At 30.7% G+C, this 24,148-nt stretch overlaps 1 protein-coding gene across 1 annotated transcript in view; it reads left to right on the top strand.

The window, feature by feature from the left end:
- LOC143389982 (cadherin-10-like) overlaps window positions 1-24,148 on the top strand; it is a 95,431-nt gene that overhangs the window by 48,792 nt on the left and 22,491 nt on the right. The window contains 2 exon segments of the mRNA XM_077108072.1: window positions 241-349; window positions 3,156-3,407. Coding sequence (XP_076964187.1) covers window positions 241-349; window positions 3,156-3,407 — 361 coding nt within the window.

The following is a 24,148-nucleotide window of genomic DNA, read 5'->3' as shown; positions in this document are numbered from 1 at the left end:
ATATCTTACAATTTACCATTTTGAAGGAAAAGACAATATTTATGAGAGAGAAATAAGTGGGACTGAGTGGTAGAAGAGAAATATCATTAAAAAGAAAATGATCATTAGGATTTATTCACCATGAACAAAATAAATTCTTTTAAATTCTTCTATAAAGCAATTTTTTTTAAATTATGTATTACAAAAGCAGATTATACATGTATATGTTTGATGACTATATAATATTTCTCTCTCCTACAGCTAATACAGACTATAAGTGCAGTAGACAAAGATGACCCTTTAGGTGGTCAGAAATTTTTCTTCAGTTTAGCTGCTGTCAATCCAAACTTCAGAGTACAGTATAATGAAGGTAAGTTTTAGAATTTGTTCATTATGATATAACATGACATTAACTGGAAATTTCTTCAAAAGTAACTATTATAATATATATGATCTGTCAATTTATTGATCTGCATTATGAAATTTTGTTTTTGTCTGATAGTTAATGATATTTTATGATAATGTCTTGTTTGAAAATGTTAGCTCTGTTTCATTTAATAAACTATATGAGAGAAGTGTCTGTGTAGATATGAACAATGAAATTGATATTGAAATGATTAGAAAGGCTAGAAATAATCACTTTGCCTAAGAAAAGGTATAGAAAATATGAATGGAGAAATAAGTAACTCAGTGAAAGTGTTATGCAAACTCTGATGAGATTGAATAGCAGCAGGTTTATTGAAGCCAAGTAGGCATAAAGGAAGAGTAAGAATGTGATGTAGCCTCACTAGCCCCTTAGAAAATATGGTGCAAAGGCATTGCAAGATATGCTGTTGTCCTTATAGTATACAAATTTTATTTTTCAGAAATTAATTTTTCTCATAGTCTCATAAAAATAAAACACATTTTACAGAATAGTTATGATTGTTTAAAAGTTGAACAGCTCTGTTCCCTGATAAATATGTCATTGGAGTCATTCTAGTTAAACAAAATTATGTTGTCAGATCTCTACTCGACTTATTGTATGTTATGTTCAGCTAACTATGCAAGCTTCTGTTTGCAAAAAGACATGAGTTTTTTTCTGATAGAATCTTAGCAAAAACCAACTGAAAGGGGAGTATCTATTGTAAACATCTGTTTTTTATTAAATATGAATTTATTAAAATGCTCATGTTTTCTATCACTCCAAACACCTAAAGTTATCAAGTTGAAAAAAATTAACATGAAGGTGGCAGTAAAAATGCAGAATGAATATTTAATTTCTAAACATGAATTGTAGACATTCATATGAAATATGAATTAGAGATTAAGTCTGAATTAGAGATAAACAACATCCTACTTTTTAATTTGCTGAACCTGGCAACAGATGCATTGAGTTTTGTTGTTGTTGTTATACATGACAGTAATCAAACATTGAATTTAGACTGGAGCTGTCCCTAGTACTGAATTTACAGTATTGAATTGACAGTACCTGCTTCTAGTTGTATTTTAATTTTCTCCCTGCTCCAGTGAAACTGAGCACTGGTTATTAAAAAGTGATATAGACATGAAATAGTATTGTCTTAGCATGGCATTTCAAAGTTATTGGGGAAATCACTCAAGACCAGCCTTAATTAATTTTTGACAAATATTACCAAGAGTTCTTTAATCTATATATGGTACTCAAAGCAGGAAATAAGCCCACAGAATATAAACCAGAATATTTAACCTAATCATATAAAATTAATGATGCTGTGATACTGGGTGAAGTTTTTTTTAAAAAATTGAAATAGCATATATACTACCTTAGTGTTAATTTTCTAGCCTTGTATTAATTAATATTTGCCTTAAACTCCCTTATTTCTAGGTTATTCCTGTTTAAAATTAATTTTGTTTATTCTATCATAGGTCAAAAATTATATCATGAATTTCTAAATATTCCATAAAATAATTTGAAATGAGTCAGACTTTATTTGGTCCCTCAACCTGTCAAAACTATTACAAAACTAAGGTTCAAACATTTGTTAATAAAATTAAAAATTAGACAAGCAAGATTCTAAAAGTACCATATATATATATGCTCATATTATCTTAGGATATTTCAGGGGAAAAATAGTTATTGAAAGATAAATTTTAAAATTTGTTTATGTGCATGTTATTTTGTTAGTCTGCTTTCCCAGCTTATGTAGTTAACTGGTATCATTAAGTTCCAACTCATAATTAAGGAATAAATTATTTTGTATTCAAACACTGTACCTGCAACAGATTACCTCTATTTTTTTCTCTCCTGTTTGTTTGATTTAGCAGCTCACTGACTCCCTCCCTATATTGGCATTTTAAACAACTCTGCAGGGCTGACTAAACAAAACTAACTTCTCTGGGCAAACAACCGGGATAGAAACTATCATACCAATTATTTTTTAAATACTACTTGTTTGGGGATAGAAGTCTTTTTTCATTTTAACCCAACAAATTCCATGTGAGAATACTAGATCAATTAACATGTAAAGAAAAAGTCAGTAGTATAATATGCTAGGTAGTGGGATATTTGTCTTTATTAAATCTTTACTTCAGTCTGGCACTTTATTAGGCACTTCTAAGAGTTAGCCCAGGCTTTCTGTTATTACTTTCAGTTAAATACATCCTTTAAGTTATGTGTTTGTTTGAATGAGTGGAAATCAATGCTCAGAAATATTAAATAATTTGCATGCTGCTGGGTATATATTAAGATTCTTCATGGATTTTGACTATTTTATTGCTTTAAACAATGTAACAATGCTTACAATGTATCCAATCCTATTTTCTTCATGAATATTGGATTGAGATATGCTGTGTGTGTGTAAATGAATAAATGAAAGAAAATAATATTTTCTTTTGGTCTACAAAGCAGATTTTCAGAAAACAGTAAAAAAAACCTTCTCATCTATGTAAACTTGATATTTACTTATACAAACTCACCATTTTGAAAATACTATGGGATAATTTTTGAAGTTAGTACTCAATCCATAATGTTAGATTCTTTGAACTATCTTGTTTGTCTTGTTTAATGGCATTGTACATATGTAATAGAAAACTTTATAATGTTTTATATTTTTTATGAAGAGAGTTTTATTTATATATACAATCCTGGTTATCACCATGAGTTATCAGTTTACTATATGAAACAAACATTTGTAATGTTTTAAAATTTATTTTAGATAACACTGCCAGAATTTTAACTCGAAAAAATGGCTTCAATAGACATGAAATAAGTACCTATCTCTTGCCTGTGGTGATCTCAGACAATGATTACCCAATTCAGAGCTGCACAGGCACACTGACCATCAGAGTATGTGCCTGTGACAGCCAAGGCAACATGCAGTCCTGCAATGCTGAAGCCCCGCTCCTCCCTGCTGGTCTCAGCACTGGGGCCTTGTTCGCCATTCTCCTCTGCATCATTATTATGCTGGGTAAGAAACTTTATAGAAAATTGAATCATGTTCTAGGACACTTACTGTTGTATGATTTTAAACAAGGAATATTGCTATCAGAATAGTCCCTTGCCCAAACTTACACAAAAGTTTTAGGATATCCAGCCAGAATATAGAAGCAATGAGACTTTTCATCATTCAGATGTGAATCAAAATGTAAAAAAGCAGCTTTCATACTGTCATTACAATATATGAAATAAGTAATGAGAAAGCAAGAAGGGTTGAGGGCAGAATGGCTGTGTTAGATTTTAGAAAGTTGAGAGGTAAGTGATTGCAATTCTTGAAAAAAACATCAATGATTGGTACCTCCAATTAGTTTATAGCTGGCCCATCACTGCTCTCCTGAGCCCTGTAGTAACTCTATGGCGTTGTTTCATTTTGGATGATCTGCCAAACTCTACTTCAGGAGGAGGGTAGAAGCTGGAAGAGTATGATAAGATTTTAACCTCAACTCTAAAAGTTAGATATCAGCAAATCTCAGTAAGGGTAAAACAACATTGATAAGGTTTAAGATACATTCTGTTAGAAACACAATTCACAAATTTGATCTAGTATAGGACTTCTCACCAGCATAACTATACTCACTATCAATTTTTCATACTTACATTAAAGTTAATTTAATAATTAAGCCTTCATTTCAAATTCTAAAATAATCTTTACAATAATTTATTTTAACAATTTTTACTGTTATAAAAAGACAGCACCTTTTTATGTGAAGTTAGGACCAATAACAAAGACATTGCCAAAGGTAAATTATACATATGAAATAAATCACTAAATTAATGGAATGATCAATTCTACATAACTTTCTGTCTTTCCTTTTTTAGTTTTGTTTTTTACTGGCAATTGATGCCAGGAGTTTTCTAACAATGAGATCCATCCCCCACATCCCCCGCTTCTCCCCACCCTCCCAGACAGGTTCTCACTAAGTCTCGAGTCTCTTACTGGGTTTATTGGTGTGTACCACCACATTAGACTTTACATTCGATTTACATGTTGTTTAGGAAATGAAAATGTGCACCTTTAAAAATATGTATTATTGACTGGAATGGTGGTGCATTCCTATAATTCCAACAATTAAGAAGGTTGAGCATAAAATCACAATTCCAGGACAGTCTAAGCAATTTAAGGAGAAGCTTGGCATCTTAGTGAAAGCCTGTCTCAAAATAGAAAAGGAAAAGGATTGGGGATGTATCTCAGTGATAAAAAAGATCCTTAGGTCCAATCCCCGATGCCAAAATAATAATAATAATAATAATAATAATAATAATAATAAGTCTTTTTAAAATATATTTAGTTATGAGGTATTTTCATATATAACAAAAATAATAAATGATTTCACTTAACAGAATATGGGAGAATTGATAAAAGTTTATTTTTATAATTTGACTTTTCTGTATTACTAAACATATTAAGAGAAGTCAAGAAACAGACTTTATACTAATTAAATCAAAAAGTTCAAATATAAATAATCTATTTATTTGAGGACTTTATAATTTATATCTAAATTATATTCAGTCATTCTGCTGAAATATGTATTAAATATAAAATCTCCAATAAGAATAACATCAAGAGTAGCAAGCTTTTATTAAGTTGATTTGGTCAAACAGTGTAAACAATAATATAATGAAAAACACTTTTATCTTTCATTTGATGAAACAATGTATGCAGTATGTATGGTTATCTTCACTTTATACACAATAAAGATGAATGTTCAAAATATTTAAAGCATTCTCTAAGGCCATCAATTTGTGAGAGGTTGAACCAAAGCACCTTGCTTCTTGGTGATTGTGTGTACAATTTTCCAGTGAAATTTGGAGTTCTTGTCCATGTTTTTTTTTCCTCATAATGGCTGGGTTGAGACCTCACTGTCTTATGTGTTCACTGAAAAAATGTTAAAACTCTCCCTTTATTTGATTTACTTGTCTCTAAAATAATGATTCTTGATTTTATAACCTAGAGTAAATTGCTTTTTAACTGCTTTTGAGTTAAGAATGAGATTAAATTTACTCTCCAGATGCATTAATTCTTTCCTGTAGGATGTCTCATGGAATATATGCGACATTTTATTTAATCACTTCCAAGAGCCAAAGCTATGGAAATTCAGTGTTGTCCATCTTAGTAAAAAATAAAAATAAAAAAAAAATTCAAAAACATGAACAGGATAGCTCTCCCTTAAGCAACCTCAGAAATGAGCCGCTTCTGTTAGATACATGTTCTGCCCTTGCAAATGAAGTTTTTGAAAAGGTGCAGACAAATTTTAAGATATGTCCTGTTCTGTACATTAAATTTAAAAAGAAAAAATGTACATGTGGTGTTAGTAGGTGTGATATGCAACCTGGTATACAAACATTTGTGCAATTTCATTTCATCAAATTCTATCTGCTAATGTTTTATATTTATATTTTTGTTTTTATTTTTAAAAAAATAAACCAGTTTTTACAACTACTTTGTCTCCAGCTTCCCCCCCGCCAGGAAGAAAACAAGTTCTCCATGAACTAAATATCTTGTTAGAAAATTATATTAAATACAGGTAAGAAGACAAAGTCACTTTAATATTGAAAACGGTAACCAATTTAATATAACTTAGTGAAGACTTATCCTTCCTAGTGAGTCTTGTTGTGTTATAATATGTGAAAAAAAATCTTAATATTAAAATTTTAATTTATATATCATTTAAATATACCATTCAAACAACTTTAAAATATTGTCATCCTTGTACTAAAGACACCAAGCAATGCAATAATTTCATTTTGTTCATATTTCCTGAAATAATTGAGAAAGGAATAAAATATTTTTCTCATTTTTGTATGACATCTATGCTATTGAGGTTTATAGGCAATAATAGTTCAGACAGATCTCAGACTGAAATCATGTTTTAATGGAAAATATATTTACCTCCCATGGTGACTTTGAAAATGGATAGTAATGACAGTAATAATGCTGAATGTTCCATTAAGATACATTGTTGCAATTATGTCAACTTTCCAAAAATGCATTACACATTTATGTGTAACAAAGTCTGTTTTTCTGTCAATGAATGATTCAATAGCAAAGAAAAGGGAGGGAGGATTTTTTAGTTAAATACACTGGCAGTTAGTGCCAGTCCAAATTTCTGAGAATCATGGAGTTTAGCTGCCACTAACTGATTCTTTGTTTCTCAAACTCCACAACATAATTTATTTATAAGTGGAATACTTTATTGGATCTAAGAAAAGTTATGTGCCCTGTTGAGTATACTGTAAACAATACCAAAGATTTGTGTGTTAATTAGTGAAAATGCTATGGTTTTGGAGTAAGTCAAGGTATGATATTGACATGTCCTTAGTGCAGAATTAGTTATTTCACTCTTTTTGAACACTAATGTTTTCTAACTCCCAGGTTGCCCCACATCACTCTGACCACAGATACTTAGGTTTGCATAGTAATAATGAAAGATAATGAAAAGATAATGAAAGATAAACAAGCCAGGTGGTCTAATTAAAATTACAGCCACATTTAAGACCAAATACACATCACACTGTATAATAAGATCTAATTTGGCACACTCCCTCAAGTTCAAGAGCCCATTAATAATATACTGAAGTCTGGCTACCAAAAATATAAAGTTTAAGAAACAACAACAACAACAAAAAATGTTTTATATGTGGAACTGAAAGAAAGAAAAATTCTCCAAAACCCCTAGAAAAAGAGTTCATTAAAAATAAAATTGGGGCTGGGGATATGGCACGGTGGTAGAGCACTTGCCTAGCATACATGAGGCACTGGGTTCCACCCTCAGCACCAGATAAAAAATAAAATAAAACAAAATAAAAGTATTATGTTCACTAACAACTAAAAATATATATTTTAAAAAGAATACTTCATAATAAGGTACTTGCACTACTTGTAAAGCAGTAAAATATTAGAGGTGGATCCATTTTTAAAAATTTGGTTAACAATGGAAAAGATAATAGGATATGTATCTTATGAGCATTTTATATTATGGTTCAAAATATAATTTTGTTTAAACATTAGTTTTAATGTTTCCAGCATTAGTTGTTTTTATTAATATTAGATGTTGGTAATTGACATTCTTAATTAAAGGATTTAATTATCTATGCTCAAATAATTTAAAAGCGACATTAACTTGTCATTTATTTTGACATACATTTTTTTTTAAGAATTCAAGGATTGTGACAATGATCCAAACCAATTTTCCAAAAATACTCTCCGAACTAATATTTGTTGGCAATGAAGGTGGTATGGTAAAGGTGTGAGATTTCTTGGTAACCCTGAAATTCAAAATGTATGCCTATATTAACCTGTTTAATTTTTCGTAATTGTTCTTCTAGAATTAGTATTCTTCTAGAATTATTTGTTCTTCTTGAATTATTTACTACCAAAGGAACACACAAGGTATAGCTTATTCTATGTCCAAATTTTGTTTTGTGTAGGGATTAAGGCAACTGTCTTCAGTATCACAGACTATTGATTTCATGGAACCAATGTGGGATACTTATTTATTTATCCATGTATATGCTCATTTGTCAAATAATTATTGAGCATCTATTAAAATCAACAAATATTTTAACTCCTAGATATGTAAAAACAACTCATATAAACATTCTTCTACAAATGAAAATATGGTAAAATTGTTATTGAAAAACTCTGATTTTATGACAAAACACCTAGATTTTCCTATAATCAAAATTTCTAAACACATAATAATAAATCATTCTGTTCTTTTTCATGATTAAATATTCAGATAAGTAAAAAAATATTGGCTTATAAATCTTTTGATCATTAGTAATGATAACTGAGTTCTCATTTTTTTACTTTCAACAAATTACCAAAGACTTATATATAATTTTATATTAAGTCTTAGATTGAGTTATCTCTTTCTCTATATATATACAGATATATCTATTTGCTATATATTCTAAAATAAAATAATTTTAGATTTAGGATTGAGGATTAAGGATGTCTTCTTATCTAGTTTAGGTATCAATGTATGTACTTAACTGTCTATAATTTATATCAATAGTGTATTCATAGATATGTACATACAAACTATGAAAACAATAAAATTAATTCCATAAAATGTTCAATGATTTCATTCACATTGTGAAGTTTACAAATACATATAGACAAACACATAAACTCAGATATTTATTAAATAATTTTCACTAGACATATTTATAAGAAAATGAATCACTTCTCATTTATTACAGGTCTTTTGATCCAATGAATACATAAAGGGATGGAAGGATAGACTGATGCCTGAAATCATTCAGAACTCCTTTATTAATCATGATCAATACTTACCTCTGAAGTTTATTTGAAGAATAAAATCATACAAAGCTAATAAATTTTCAAAACGTTTTGATAGAATAAATGGCTGAATTGTGGACCTTGCCTCTAGGCAAGTAAGTATAACCAATGTTACATATGTTCAACAATAACAAAACAATATGCAGAATGACAAGTAAGAAATAAAATGAATAAATGTGTGGCGAGGACCTCTAATGTAAGGGTGCTATCTGTCTTCCCCTCAACGGTTCTCTCAGTAGATAGTGCTGAGTATGTAGCACATGATAGTTATTCACTAAATATATATCTAGTCACTATCAAAGCATCTCATCCATTATGGTTATTCAAGGTAGAATTGGGGCCTTATTTATTAATCCAATCAACTTCCTTACATGTGTCAATCATTCTTTTACTGGAGACTCTTAAAATGTAAATGGACTTTATTTAGTCTGTTACCTTTTTTTTCAATTTTCCTAAGCACTAAGCAGCACTCTTGTTAGTTTTTGCCACACACTTAAAAGAGTTTAATCATTACAATAGGTTATATAGTGTTAATATATCCATATTATCCCTTTTAAATAAATTACTAGATTGGCTAAGTACTGCTATGCCCTCCTTTCAGTCGGGACTTGAAATTGTACACTTGGACAATTGCCAAGGTAACACATGCCGAATTTCTTTCCTTCCTCCAAATATAGTTTTGCCTAGTAATCCATCCAGTCTTGTAAAAAAAGAAATCAGTGATTGTTCTGAAGAATTTTTTTTTAAAAAGTTTGTATTGTTCTGTTTCTCAAGATTTCACTGAAGCCTCCTTACCTATACATTTAATTCTGAATTCCTATAAAAGATTAATAAATTTGCCCAACTGAAACACTTTTGTTTTGAACAAACAGTTTGAACTCAACTTAAAATTACCTGTGGGTTTTTTCCTCGTTGATATGTTTATAAACATCATTTTAATGCTCAAGATTACCTAGTTTACAAGCCTAAAATTTTTTGGAAACTTCGAATACTATTACTAATTATTAGTAGCATCAATTACTTCACATACTCAGAGATGAGCCATCTAATTCCCACCAAATCCATATTGAACCTTCTCTACCTGCTCTCTGCTTCACGTGTGATTGGCAATGTTGTTTTTCCAGTAAAATGCTCAATCAAGTTATTGGAGTAATTCTCCATCCTACCTATTCTTACAAATCTCATATTCATGTGGTTGGATTTGTTTTATTTTTAAAATACACTGTTAATAGTTCAGATATGTGGTGGCACCCAAAGTTCATGTGTAAGACAATGTGAAATTATTAGATTTCAGAGGTTGAATGATTGTATTATGACAGGCATGATTTAAACAGTGGGTTAATCCAGTTATATGGATTAACTGGATGGTAACTATAGACTGGTAGGGTGTGGTCAGAAGGTTGTGCCCTTGGAGTATATATTTTGTCCTTGGTGAAGGAAGCTCAGCACTCTCTCTGCTTCCTGGTTGCCATGTTCTGAGCTGCTTTCCTTTGCTTGCCCTTCTGCTGTGATGTTCTGCCTCACTTCCTTGGGCATATGGACTGAACCTCTGAAACTGTGGCCCAACTTTTCCTCCCCTGCATTGTCCTTGTCAGAATTTTTGGTCACATTGACAGTAAAACTGATTAGAATATGTAAAGAATCTTGCAACTTCCTGGTGCGAGGCAACAACTTCCTTGTCTGATATTCAAATCAAATATCTTGCTAGGTGGACTCTCATTTCATTTTGATGCAGGTACACACTACTGTCAGAAATGAGGTCAGAAGACTTGTTCACAGTGAATTTACTCAGTGGCTGTTGCTTTCTCATAAACTCTTTTAGTCAAAGTTGAGTACAAAATTCTAACAATGGCCTCAATTCTTCCCTGTGACTCTTTTTCTTTTTTTTTCTTTTTTTCCTCACATTTGCTCCACTCCAGCAGCTCTATTATTATTTCCTACCTCTGTGTGTTTACAGTGACAGCTTCTTCTTCCTCCTTTCATTTCCTTGCCTTTTTTAAGTTCTTGATCAAAAAGTTTGATCATTGTACTGTCATGTGTAACTAATAATAATAATAAAAATGTTTGTTTCCAATTGAGGTCACCTGATCCAGTTTATTTCAAATTAAATGTATAGTATTTCCCCAGCCTGTCTCAACCATGTATTTGTTTTCTTCCTAACACTTCAACATTCTTAACATTTTAATGAATTATTGTATACTATGATATTTTCTGTCTCTCCCAAACAGAATGGTAAAATTCATGATAGCATGGTTGTCTAACTTTTCTTCATTATTATGTCCCACTTACATCTGACTAGGTGCTCAATAAACATTTTTTGGACAAATTAAAACATATTTACTATTAGATTCATTACCCATTTTATTTAATTTCACTCATTCATTTACTATATTTATTTTTAAATATGTGCATATATGTATTATGTGCTTATAATATTTTGATCCTCAGGTAGTGAACTGCTAAAAGTTGTAGGAAGTGTTTTAAGGATTTCTTTGTTTATTTTTTGGCAACAATTTTTCTCCCAGAATCCAGCTGTGCTGGATCACCATTGAATAATATTCAGGAAATAAGAATTTTGATTAATTAGTTTAGGAAGTTATAAATAAATATTTAAGGGCATTAAAATCTGAGAAAGGCAAAATACTATTTTCACTGAAATTTTATTACAAATAGGTTTGGGATATTTGTGAAAAGCCACTGACTATGGTAATAGGAATCAAAATAAGCTAAAATATGTGCTAGCAATTAGAGAATGATAGTCTTTTCAGATTCTGTTCTGATAAATTTGAGTCTGGGTCACAGTTTGTGGAAACTTCATAGTCTAATACTGTGGAAAGACTGAGTTGAAGGGGAACTATTCCTTACAGAAAGTTTTGAAAAAGACTATAATGCCATGATGTTAGATCACAAGAAAAACTTTTCTAGAAAAAGCTTCACTATTTGAGATTATTTTCTTTTTGTATTGTTTTTTTTTGCTTATTATTTCCAGGTCATAAGGGTTAAATTTGCATTTTTAATAAGTTTCACTTTTTGATATTATCAAGATATACCAAGTATTAATATCCAATGACAGTTCTCAAACTCATGATCCACAAACTTTGGAGACTAACTTCATGAATCTACAGCAAAACCAAGGAAGTGAGGTGAGATAATTGATAAGAATGAGCATGAAGCCAAAAGACATGGTGTTGATTTAAAAATAAAGTAAAATGAAAGAATATATTTTAAATTCCAGCTCCTATAAAGTAAGTAAAATTTTATGTAAATTAGGTAAATTCTGAAATATTGCATTTATTTTATACTTTTCAGACTCTTTTTATGCATATTACAATTTGCACATGGGCCTCCTGAAAAATCTCATTAATTCTTTAAGTCTTAATATATAGTACTTACCTCCTTGCCATATTTTCTACTTATTTACAGATTTTGTTACTGATAAATGAAACAAAGATGGAAAAAGTTACTTTTCACAAATATAAGAAATAATAATAACAATGACAACAACAACAAATAGTAAAAGGGGCAAACAAAAATCATTCATACCATCATATTTTTCCATTCATTATAAAGAGAACCAATCTAAAGCATCCATGAGTTAATTCAATGGATAGTTTTTAATTAAAGGGTTTATATAGGAAAGGATTAAAGATTAACAAGAGCACAAAAGAAGTGGTAGACCATTTGTGAAAATTTTTCCAGCTGTGGAATTATCCTCAATTTGGAACATGACATTTACAACTCCACAGGAAGGATAACACAGCTACTTCATTCCCAAATTTATCTGAGCAAACCTCCCACACAATGTAAAATAATTAGAAACAGGCCTAAGACTCTTGCTATGTTATATTCTTTGTCTCTATTTTACAATCAAAAGGATTTTAAATGAGTTTTGTTCACAATATGTACAATTGTGCCACTGTTACAATTTGCCTTTATTTTGATAAATAATGATTCATTTTAAATGAATTTCTCCTTAGTGATTTTGTTAACATCAGTGCATCTTAAAAAAACAAAAACAAACAAACAAACAAAAGCCAAAGTCAATGATTGTTTCTACTTTTGGAATGTTCTACTTTTCTTTTAGAAAAGTAAGATTTTAGCACAGTAAATTCATGAGTGAGAAATTATCATCACTTGAATACATAATTAAATTTCATATTTCTATTTCCTCAAGGTGCTACATTTCTTTTAGTCATAACTTGGCTTCATTTGCAGTTACTGTGAGCATTCAAAGACTTTATTGACATCAGTAGTTCCGATGTATGAGTGTTACACTCTGTTGATGGGTCTACATAATTTAGATTAAGAAAATTCTTAGATTTTTTAGGTTACATTTGGTTAAGTGCTTAAATTTGATAAAACTATAGTTCCCATAGTGCCTTGGGCATCTAAATAGGTATTACATAAATTCTTGTTGAGTGATTGATTAATGTTGGCATTCCAAAAAAATTTGTTTTCTAATTTTGGCACTGTGGAAAATGTCAGGTTCCATACCTTCCCCACCTTCAACCAAAAAGGCAGCATGTTTCATTCATATTTGAAAAAGCATATTTTAGAAATGTCACAGTAACCTTTTAAGATGACAGTCTCTGACTAGGAATTCTTGACAGCATCTATGCACAATTATGCCAGCTATATATCGAAACTTTCTTACATCATCTTCCCAAAAGTGATAGCCTGAACAGACAGCATGAAGATGATTGCATGAAAGAAAACACAAACTTGATGTACTCTTTAATAAGTTTTATTTTTTAGATAGGAATAGAAAAGTTAACTTTAATTTAGGAGTATCTTTAGTGTAAAACTGGATGACTTAAGTTATTTTAAGAAAAATATTTTATACCTTCACTCTCCTATCACATTGAAATCCTTGTCCATTTCTAATATAGAATATTTAGCACAATCAATTTTGATATGTTTTTTAATATAAATATTTCAATTTTGTTAAAAATGCAAGAAAAATACACACAAACTCAAGGATATTCTCCAAATCATTTAGAACAAAACAAGGCATCTTTGTATTGGTAGAGTAAAATATTTAAAACATCAATAAAAAAACAATATTTTTTGTGCTTACATGGAAAACTGATATATAGAGTTTTATGACTATCTTTTGTAAGATACTAGAAAAGAATAAGATTATATAGATTATGATGTTAATGACTTTTATTTGCCTCCTGTATGCCAGGATTACTAATTATTTTAAAACATTAATACATTTAATTGTCATAAATGACTCTGAGGTAATCACTATTGTTCTCTCCCTTTTATCTGTGGGGAAAATCCAAGAACAGTCAGGTTAAATAAAATTACACAAAATTCTACTCCTAGTTCGAAATAAAAGTCTTAGTTTTAAGGTTAAAACTCTTACACTCATAATATCTAGTAGGAATACTAAAATATATATCTCTATATATAGCTATAGATAAATAATAGATATATATTTATAGATATCCAGGGTAGTAATGATAGTAAAAACATTTATATCAGCAGTGCTGATAAAGCAAATGAAGTTTTTGTGTAAAAAAGAATGTTAACCATACATAGAGCCAACACCCCTATAATATAACCATCATAAAGAGGCTTTAAAAAATCTATTAGACAATTTCTTTTCTCTCAGAAATATATGATGAGTATAATTAGAATAAATGTAATTTTCCAAATATAGTTTTAATTGCATCTCATTGGAAAAAGTAAAAACAAAAATGAGTCTGGATAAATTTAGAAACTTTTGCAAGTTGAAGTAAAAGTAATTATGTATTAATGAGAAAAATACTGACAAATAATGCTTTTGTTTCCATTATTTGTTTTATTAAGCAGTTAACATTTGCCCCTCACCAATTAAGCATCCGTTTACCAGAGTGTATCTTAGAATTTTAATATCACAATAATATAATAATTTCAATGTAGTCAATTTTATTCTTAGACTAGACAATGTGATGAGGAGTTTTAAGTTTATTATTTAAAATAGTATTCAAACTTCTCCTGGCTCATATCTCATCAGGATGGTGATTGATTTTATGTCCATGCTTAGTGTTTCAAGATACCTCTCAACAGTGTATATCAAGACTTAGGGGAAAGTATTAGTCATGTTTTGCCAATAATAATGCTGCATAACAACCAATGCCCATTTTTAATAGCTTATAAGTATTAAAATTGTTCTTATGAATCTACAGTTCTGCTTTTGACCTATAGTTTTTTTTATTTATAGTTTTATATTAAAATGAGTAAAATTTACAATGCTAGAATAACAATATTTATTTCCTGCATATCTTGTATAATTAGACACTGAAGTTAAGATTTTTATAAATTGTGTTATTTTCTATGGTTTAAATCCTTATTTTTAGAATATTTGTACTGTATTATCATTAAGACTTGTATATTATTGGCATATTAAAGTCTTCTATCAGTATTATGTTTGTATTTTTCTTTTCATTTCCTATATTTTTTGAATTGAGCAATTACTCTTTTCTATATAGACAATCATAGCTGATATATCTTCATTATAAATCCGTTTAGTATTATATTACTTCTTTGTTTCACTTAATTTTTAACTCAGATTTGCCTATTATCAAGTTGTCAACTTCTTTCTTATCATTTTCATGTACAGGACTATTTTTCCTATGACATTGTTGGCAGCCTTAATCACCTTGATTTAGTGTGTCTTTGATATACAGAATTGCTAGTGTGGGTTACTGTTAGCAAGTCTGAATTGATGATATGCTCATTCCTAAAGCTAACAGGTAGTGACCAATACTTGGGCTTTATTAATTAAAAATAGTATTTTTTAACCATGCTTTGGCAGTTGTTTCATAGAAGGATGTATCACTGTGTTAGCATTTTTTTTAAAGAAAAATAATTAGATTCTTGATTTGTATCAAGTTTCAAGAGAGACTATGCAGTTTGGGGGGTGATGGATGTAATTATCAACGTCATATGTAGAATTAGATTGTGTCCATGACCAGCTCACCATTGGAGACCTCCATCATGAGAAAGTAGTCTGTCCCCTGCTAAGGAACTTTGTATGATGTCAGCAGTTGTTTCAGGTATAAATGTTATGAGTTTCTCAAGGATTTGTAAACTAAAATATCTTACACCTGAGATTTAGGTTGTTACAGGAGGGCATCCTTTGCTTGTAATAAAATGGCTTTATGACAGTAAACTCTTTGAGTTTTATAAATTATTCTGCAGTGAATAAAAAAATATAAAACTTTGTTAATGAAACAAAAGCATTATGAATTCATTTGAACCAAATACATCCATTCACATTTATTGATATGAAACATTTCTTTAGTCTCTGATCATATTGTGTTATAATTAATGTATACAATTATACATGTATTTCTATAAATATCACAGCATATACATGTATATATATATATATATATATATATATACATACATACATATATATGAATGTATGTGTTACATATATTATGTTACTGTGATTATAGTAAGCGTTGGTTTAATTCTTCATATGCAGTGTATTGTTTTCCATTTAAATTATACTTAGCAGCTAGAAATGTTTATCATTTTGTTATACTGAATACCTTTGTTTGTTTTATAGAACACTTTACTTGCTGGAATATTGACTTTAGCAGTATCTTTGGGCCCTCACCTACTACATATACAAAATTTATTGACTTCCCCTTTTGTTTCACTTCTCCCATAATTTACTTCCAACTTTTCTATGTTGTCAAAAAAATATAATGTGTATGTGCTGTGGTTTAATTTTATGCGTCAACCCGACTGGGCTAAGGCATACACAGACCTGGTAAAGTCTGTGTCTAGATGCCTCTTTGAAGGAGTTTTTAAAAGAGGTAAGCATTTTAATGGGTAAGATGAGTGAAGATCACTCTCTCCAGTGTGGGTGAGCATTATGCAACTCACTGAGGGCCTAAAGAGAAAAAGCCAGAGAAAAAATGATTTGTTCTTATTTCAGCTGGTATATCCATCTTTCCCTTATCCTCAAACATTGTTTCTCTTATTTCTTAGGCCTTCAGATTCAAGGTAAATTACATAAATAGCATCCTGGAGGTAACATTTTGCATTATGTAGATGGTGGGAATTCCCAGCCTATGTAATTAAATGAAGCTGTGTAATAAATCTCAGAGACTCTGCCTCTTTTTATATTTTTGTCTGTCCACTATCTAGATAGAGAGAGAAAGAGAGAGACAGAGACAGGGATAGAAAATTACGGGCAGTGGACTCTTGTTTTATTCCCAGTTACACTATTAAATATACTGATTCATATTCTTTTAAATTTTTTTCAGCTTTTGCCAGTTATCTCATGTTTGGATGAAGCTTCTATTCTACTAAAATAATAAAGACACACTCACAAGAAGTCTTTGGGTTTTTCCATTTTCAAAATGTATTTTTTTAAGAGAGAGAAAGAGAGAGAGAGAGAGAGAGAGAGAGAGAGAGAGAGAGAGAGAGAGAGAGAGAATTTTAATATTTTTTAGTTCTTGGCGGACACAACATCTCTGTTTCTATGTGGTACTGAGGAGCGAATCTGGGCTGCACGCATGCCAGGCGAGCGCACTACCGCTTGAGCCACATCCCCAGCCCCAAAATGTATTTTTGAAAGTTTCAGAATTAAATGAAAATATTGCTAAATAGAAAACTATGGTTTGAATATGATATGTCCCCCGAATTTCCAGAATTTTTAAAAATTTCTATTGCCTGATTTCTTTTTTTTTTTTGGTAGATACTATTTGAATAATCTTAAGCTGGCCTAATTTTACAAACTTTTAATTAATATGATTTTTGCTTAGAGTTTCCAGAATTTTTTTTCATTGTCTCAAATTCTATAACTTTAATTAAATTATATCTCACATAGCCTAAGTTTCTCAAGGAACATGGTGGGAAATAACTTATTTAATATTTGGAAATCATTTCTAAAAAACTCTAGCATAAGAGTTTTACATATTCTTTCTATTTCTTTGCATTTTTAAAATTCTCCTTATTTATATAAATTTTGTGTATTTTTTTGTTGTAGTTTAGTCTTTCTTAGTAAATCTGTTATCAGATTTAATTCTAATTTCTTTTCACTTAGCAATTTTATTTTATACTTTTTTTCCTGATTTACCAGTGTATAATCATATCTATTAGCATTTATTCCTATTTTGGATATTTATTCCTATTTTCTGGATATCTGACAATATGGATTTTTTTATTACTTTTTAAAATCTTCAACTATTTATCTTCAATATTCACTTCAAGTAATACCAATAAAATATACTTTTTTGTTTATGGGTTTGTGTATTTTCTATATAATAATTATCTGCTATAATACTTTGCTTTTCATTTCTTTTATATCAGAGGTCTATTTAAATTTTGTATATTTCTAACTTTAGGCATAACAGGTGAATAATTTTATTAGTTTTTTGTGCCTCCTGCTGAAGTTTACCACAAATTCCTTAGCTTAAAACAGTAAAAGCTTATTTTCTTACAGTTCAGTAATTCAGAAGTCTGACACAGTTCTCACTGGGTAAAATCAGGGTGAACACCAGCTAAATTACTTTTTGGCAGCTTCAGGGGAGAATCTGTTGCCATTCTTTGTTCTGTTTCTATATTCCATTTGCATTTCTTAGTCATTACTCCCTTCTATACCATCAAATCCATCTGTGGTGCACTTAGTCTGGCTTATATCATACCTGATACTTCCTCTCCATTTGCATTGCAATCTTAAGTCATTACTCCATACTATCCCTTCAAATTCGTCTGCATGCTAGGCAAGTCCCCACCACAAGTAATCCCTACTCATTTTTAAAAAAAAATATTTAAGACAGTGTCTCTCTAAAGTGGAACTTAGGATCCTCCTGCTTCAGCCTCCAGAGTAGCTGGGATTACAGGTGTGTACCTGTCTGTTTCTGTCATTTATAGGCCACTCAGTTTGTGTTTCTTTTAGCAGCTTCAAAGAATAAGCTATGGTCAATACAAATATTGAAAGCAATTCTTGAGCACTGAAAGTGTCACCACCTAAGATTAGTGTCTGCCTTACTGAAACGTAAAGATGCAGGAAGCTTGTTTGTTCTTTGTAGACCCTCCTCTTTTCCCCACTTCCATAAACAGTGCTCCTTCATTCAGTTTGGAATTATTGCTAACAATATTTGCCAACACTGATAATAAAGGAGAGGTGTGAAGAACAGCGGTCTGAGTATCCTCAAATGGATTCAGGTATTTGCTCTTGAGTAAAGCTGCTGAGGCTTTGGTCGGAGTTTCTACTATCTCATTCAAGTTTGCCTACAGATATCACCCAACATATAATAAGCACCTTGTACATATGGTCAAATACATATTATTTTAACAATAATTGGAAAGAGAACTCCCAATCCTCTTTTTCAGACTTTCAGAAATCTTTTTAGTTTGCAAGATGTGGTCATTCCTGCTATTGCAGTTGCTGCTGATACCTCAGTGAGGACTAACATTGTTCATAGAACCAATAATAAAGAATTACATTGTAGTTTTGCTTAGCACAGTAAGAACTCCAAAATGGAGAGCAACACAATAGCAGTATTTGATGGACAAATAACATAAAATGAAGGAGTTAGTCATAAAAAAAATATAGGAATTCTTTCTTTTTATCCTCCCATGCACACAAAAATAATACAACCTTTGATGAATAGTGTTTGTGAGAGTTCTAATAATGTAATGGCAGTTTTAGATTTTTCCTGTATTCTTGGTCCTTACACAAATCTGGAAAAAAATGCCATATATTTGAACTATGATTTTTGGGGGGGCTTTTTTTGTTGTTGCCATTATATGTTTTTTCTCTTCCATGATTTTGAATAAGGGTAAAATGTATAAATAAAGTTTACTTTAAAATGTTTTTTCTCTGCCATGATTTTGAATAAGGGTAAAATATATAAATAAAGTTCACTTTAAATGAATTTTGCTCGTTGATAAACTAAAATAAATACAGATTTTCTTCTCATCTATATTGTGTGCATGTGTGTGTGCGCCATAAGCTCAAAGGTCAAACAAAGAAAAGAAGGTTTCTCCCCTTACTTAAAATTTTCTTTTTTTTTACTACCTGTCTGGGAATATTTTCATCTCTAACATCTTTTATGTTTTATTTCCTATCAAAACAGAACTCAGTAAAAAAAAGTATCTGTTAGTCTTTTATGCTTCCAAGTGAATTAAAGGCAATAAGTATGCTCCCCAAGGAATTGCATTTTGAGTCTTGAAAAAAAAGTGAATTAACTGGTCCAATTAGCATGATTCTGTTGAGCAACAGCATTGGAAGAGGGAGGTGCTTATTATATTCTGGGTGATATCTTTAGGCAAGGGTAATGCAAATTTGAATAAGATTGTAGAAATTTATAAAGAGATACGAGATTTTCCATCAGGAAGTAGAAAAACATTGTTCTGGTGAAAGTTTAAAAAAGTGTGGTACTAGCCTACTATAAAGTGTTTGTAAGAAATGTTAATTCACACATATAATTTATGTTTTTTCTTTTCTATTTGTCTCTGGCCTTTCATTCATGCTATCCAATGTAATTTCTTTTCATGTGAGACTCTCATAATTGTGCACATATCAGAAAAGCCCTTGATATATATGTATATATATATATTTTTTTTTCTTTTTTTGGGGTCTATCTCTCTGTTTATAATATTTGTCTTCTTGAGAATCTTGAAGAAGGAATGTGAGCTTTCAAAACTAAAATCTTTCATGTCGTTTCTTCATTAACTCCTGAGACCTATCAAATTCTTCCTTCATGAGAGATCTTTAATACATATATTTAGATATTTATTATTTAATATATTAAATATTTAATGTGTACGAATATATATTTACATAAATGTATATTTAGATAAGTATACAAATATGTACATATATGCACACATATATATAAAATTTGTAATTAATATACACATATATTTTTTTGGGGGGGTACTGGGATTTTACCCAGGGGTGCTTAATCACTGAACTACATCCCCAGTCCTTTTTTATATTTTACTTAGAGACAGGATCTTGCTGATTTGCTAAGTAACTCACTAATCTTCTGAGGCTGGCTTTGAATTTGATTCCCCTGCCTCAGCCCCCCAAATTGCTGGGATTATAGGCGTGCACCACCATGCCCGTTAAGTAGCCCTCTATCTTAACATTTACCAAAATCATTGTGATTTATTGTAATTTTTTATTTAATTATTTTATTTTCTTTCACATGAATCAGAGACAACTGAAAACTAGGAGTCACATATTCTTTACCTTTTTTAAATCAAGGATCAAGAAACAAGTTGTATGAAACTTTTTCAAGTTATAATTAATATTTTATAATGTTTTCTGTCTCTTTTGTGGGTTCCTTTACAGTTTGTCAACATTATTACAATATATTATATTATTTTAGGATTTTTCAACCTTTTTTTTGGAAAATGTACTCAATGCATATTTATTAATCTTTAAAATTAGAGTAAGATTCTATTGTATTCTACATTCTTTGATAATTTTAATATTTTATATAAATGATATCTCAATTAAAATTAAGTTGAAAATGGGAGCAGGTATCAATCAGATATCCCAACTTGGGTGAATTTGTTTGAATGCCTTGAGTCAAAGCAGAAACTTTGTGTTTGCTAAATAATCTTGATAATTCTCAAAGTTTGCTTTCCTTGTTTACTATCACTTTTCTTAGCTTCTCTGTTTTCCTCCAGGACCTCATAGAAATAAGTATAAACCACAAAGTTATTCATAGCTATTATTTCTGTCTTTGCATGTTACAAAATTCAATAAAGGTTATGAACTCAAACCACACACACACACACACACACACACACACACACACATTGATTAAAGAATATTTGTGCTGTCATCATATACATCTTGTCTTTAATCCAACTGTGACAAAAGAAACTGCCTATTGTGCAAAAAGAAGAGATTAAAGTTCAGATATATGTGGTTTTTGGTTTGTTTGTTTTTCAGTTTAAAAGAGAGAGACAAACTTATTTAAGCATTGGGGTTCATTATATAATAGGAAAAATGTGTTCCTTAAGCTCAATTAAGTATTTAATTTTATATCCTCCCTTATCCTTGCATCAATATATATGTCCCTTTCCTTTAAACCAAAACACAACTTTTAGTATATCTTGTCCTCTGAATAATTGCAGTGATGTCAAATCCTTTCCATGTGTTCCTGTGTACTGGCTATATTTTCAGTATTCTGAGTGCCAAGACGACTTTACTCATTCCTCACAGGACACCTGGAAGTAGATAATTCCTTCACAGACACAGAAACTGAGATCAGAAAAAGAAAGTATCTTGCTGGAGGTAACATATCTGGATAGTGGTACAGCTAATTTAAATCAAGAGCATCAAAATACAGAGCTCTGTCTTAAATCAAGTGCTAGGCTTCCTCCAGTGCTGTGCATGCAATCATGTGATCATTGTTTGATCCTGAACCCACTATTCATTGTTTTTCTGTGATTTTCTTTGAAATCTGGAGCACTGCACCACTGAGCTACATCCACAGTTTGTTTTATATCTTGAGACAGGGTCTCACCAAATTGCCCAGGCTGGCTTCAAACCTGTGGTACTCCTACCTCAGTCTCCCAAGTAGCTGGGATTACAGGCATGCACCACCATGTGCAGCTCTGGGCCCACATTTTTCTGGTATTAATATAGGTTAATATTTGGATGCTAATAACATCAAATAAAATGCTTCCTTATATGCAATTAATGATTCACTTGATGGTCTTGATAAGTGAACTTAACAGATGGTTCATAAATGAGATTTGACTGTCAAAATTTCTTAATTGGTGCTTCCTTTGTGACTGATTTAACTGCTGTAACAATTAAAAGAGATTTTCCTTTTCCATCTCACAGACACTATCAAATGATTTATTGCTACACACAGTTTTTTTAGTGTGAAAACTTTTCTAATATATTTGATGAATTGGACCTAGGAAAAAGCATCTCTCTTAAACTATCTTTTTTTTTTTTTTTGAATCAATGGTGTATAGTATAAAGCTCAGAGAGAAGTTTAGGCTCCACTGGGACTACTCAGCTCTTTGCATTGAGTAGTCTTCCTTACTACACTGCCAGTTCATCTCTGGATGATTTAAGAGATTAAAAAGCTTGTATCAGGAGAAAGAAACCGAAAGCAAAACAAGATAAATAGCAATTCACTTTTAAGCCAAGAGTATCCATCCCCTGCTTTTTTTCCATTTGTTTGTCCACTGCTATATTATGTATTTGTTTGAAATGAGAGAGAAAACTCTGTTATCTCCTGCTATTTTTAATAGGGAGTCATTTGGAAATAGAATGCAATTTCAGATTCACATTTATGAGGGTGGAGAAGCAGCTCCTCAATTTCCCATGGTGGTTAACAGTACAGGCACTATTATAACTCAAGAACATCAACTCCAAAGCTCAAGTTTGAGGCTATTTTCTAAATTGCCCATATTCTTGAGTTCTTTCAAACTTGTTTTCTGCTATAATACTTAAGCTTGATATTTTAAAATAAATTCAAATATTTGTCCTAAAATAACAACTCATTCTAAAACATGGTGGGTAAAATAAACACAAGCAAAACATATATAAATAAAGATATTCTTTTTGATTTTGGTTTTCATGCCCTAAATTTCAGCATTTAATCGATAGAATATTTTTTTTCAGGTAGGGTCTTGCTATGTTGTTCAGTCTGGCCTTAGGCCCCTCGAGTTCAATCGATCCTACTGTTTCAGCTTCACAAGTCATTAGGGTATGGGTCCAGCTCAAATGATCTTTTTAAAATATAAATCTGACTATGTTGTTCTTCTTTAATAGACTAAAATCATTCCCTATTAGACCTAAATATATTTAAGATGTTTATCAATATGTCCAAGGAACAATTTGAAAAAAAAAATTAAAACACTTACCTGTAACACGACTACATTTAGTAAGATTCAAAAGACAGATATTGTGAAATCCAAGGGATGATACCACACAACCAAGATTTGACCTGCATGTTCATATTTTGTCAATGTCTGGTCTACCCCAACATCACATTAGATTTAAAGGAAAGTTACTTTCCAATTTCTAGGTAGAAAAAAATTAGACAAATCAATTAAGTTAGGGCTGTGTTATCCTCCTAACTATGGCAGGTGTTGTTCACAATTTGAACAACTGCGTTGCCAACAGTAAAAGTGTCAGTGAAGTCGGGTTGCAAAATCAGGCAAAAGCTATACCTGCAAGCTTCAGTAATTCAATACATAAGGGCAAGCACCTGTCTGCTTTGTTAGGTCATATAGTATAGCTTTACCTTTGTATTAAAATATATCATTTGAGAAGCTCCAGTCATGTTATCTCCATCATATTTCTTGAAGACTCTGTAATGTTCTCCTACCTTATATCTTTATAGCTGTTGCTTTCTCTACCCAGAAAGATAATTTCCTAAATATTTGTCTAACTCATTTGCAGTTTTCTT

The sequence above is a fragment of the Callospermophilus lateralis genome, unplaced genomic scaffold (assembly GCF_048772815.1).
Source record: "Callospermophilus lateralis isolate mCalLat2 unplaced genomic scaffold, mCalLat2.hap1 Scaffold_130, whole genome shotgun sequence".
In the NCBI taxonomy this organism is placed as follows: Eukaryota; Metazoa; Chordata; class Mammalia; order Rodentia; family Sciuridae; genus Callospermophilus; species Callospermophilus lateralis.
The sequence above is the reverse complement of the archived record's forward strand: the minus strand, read 5'-3'. Positions and strand labels throughout refer to the sequence as shown.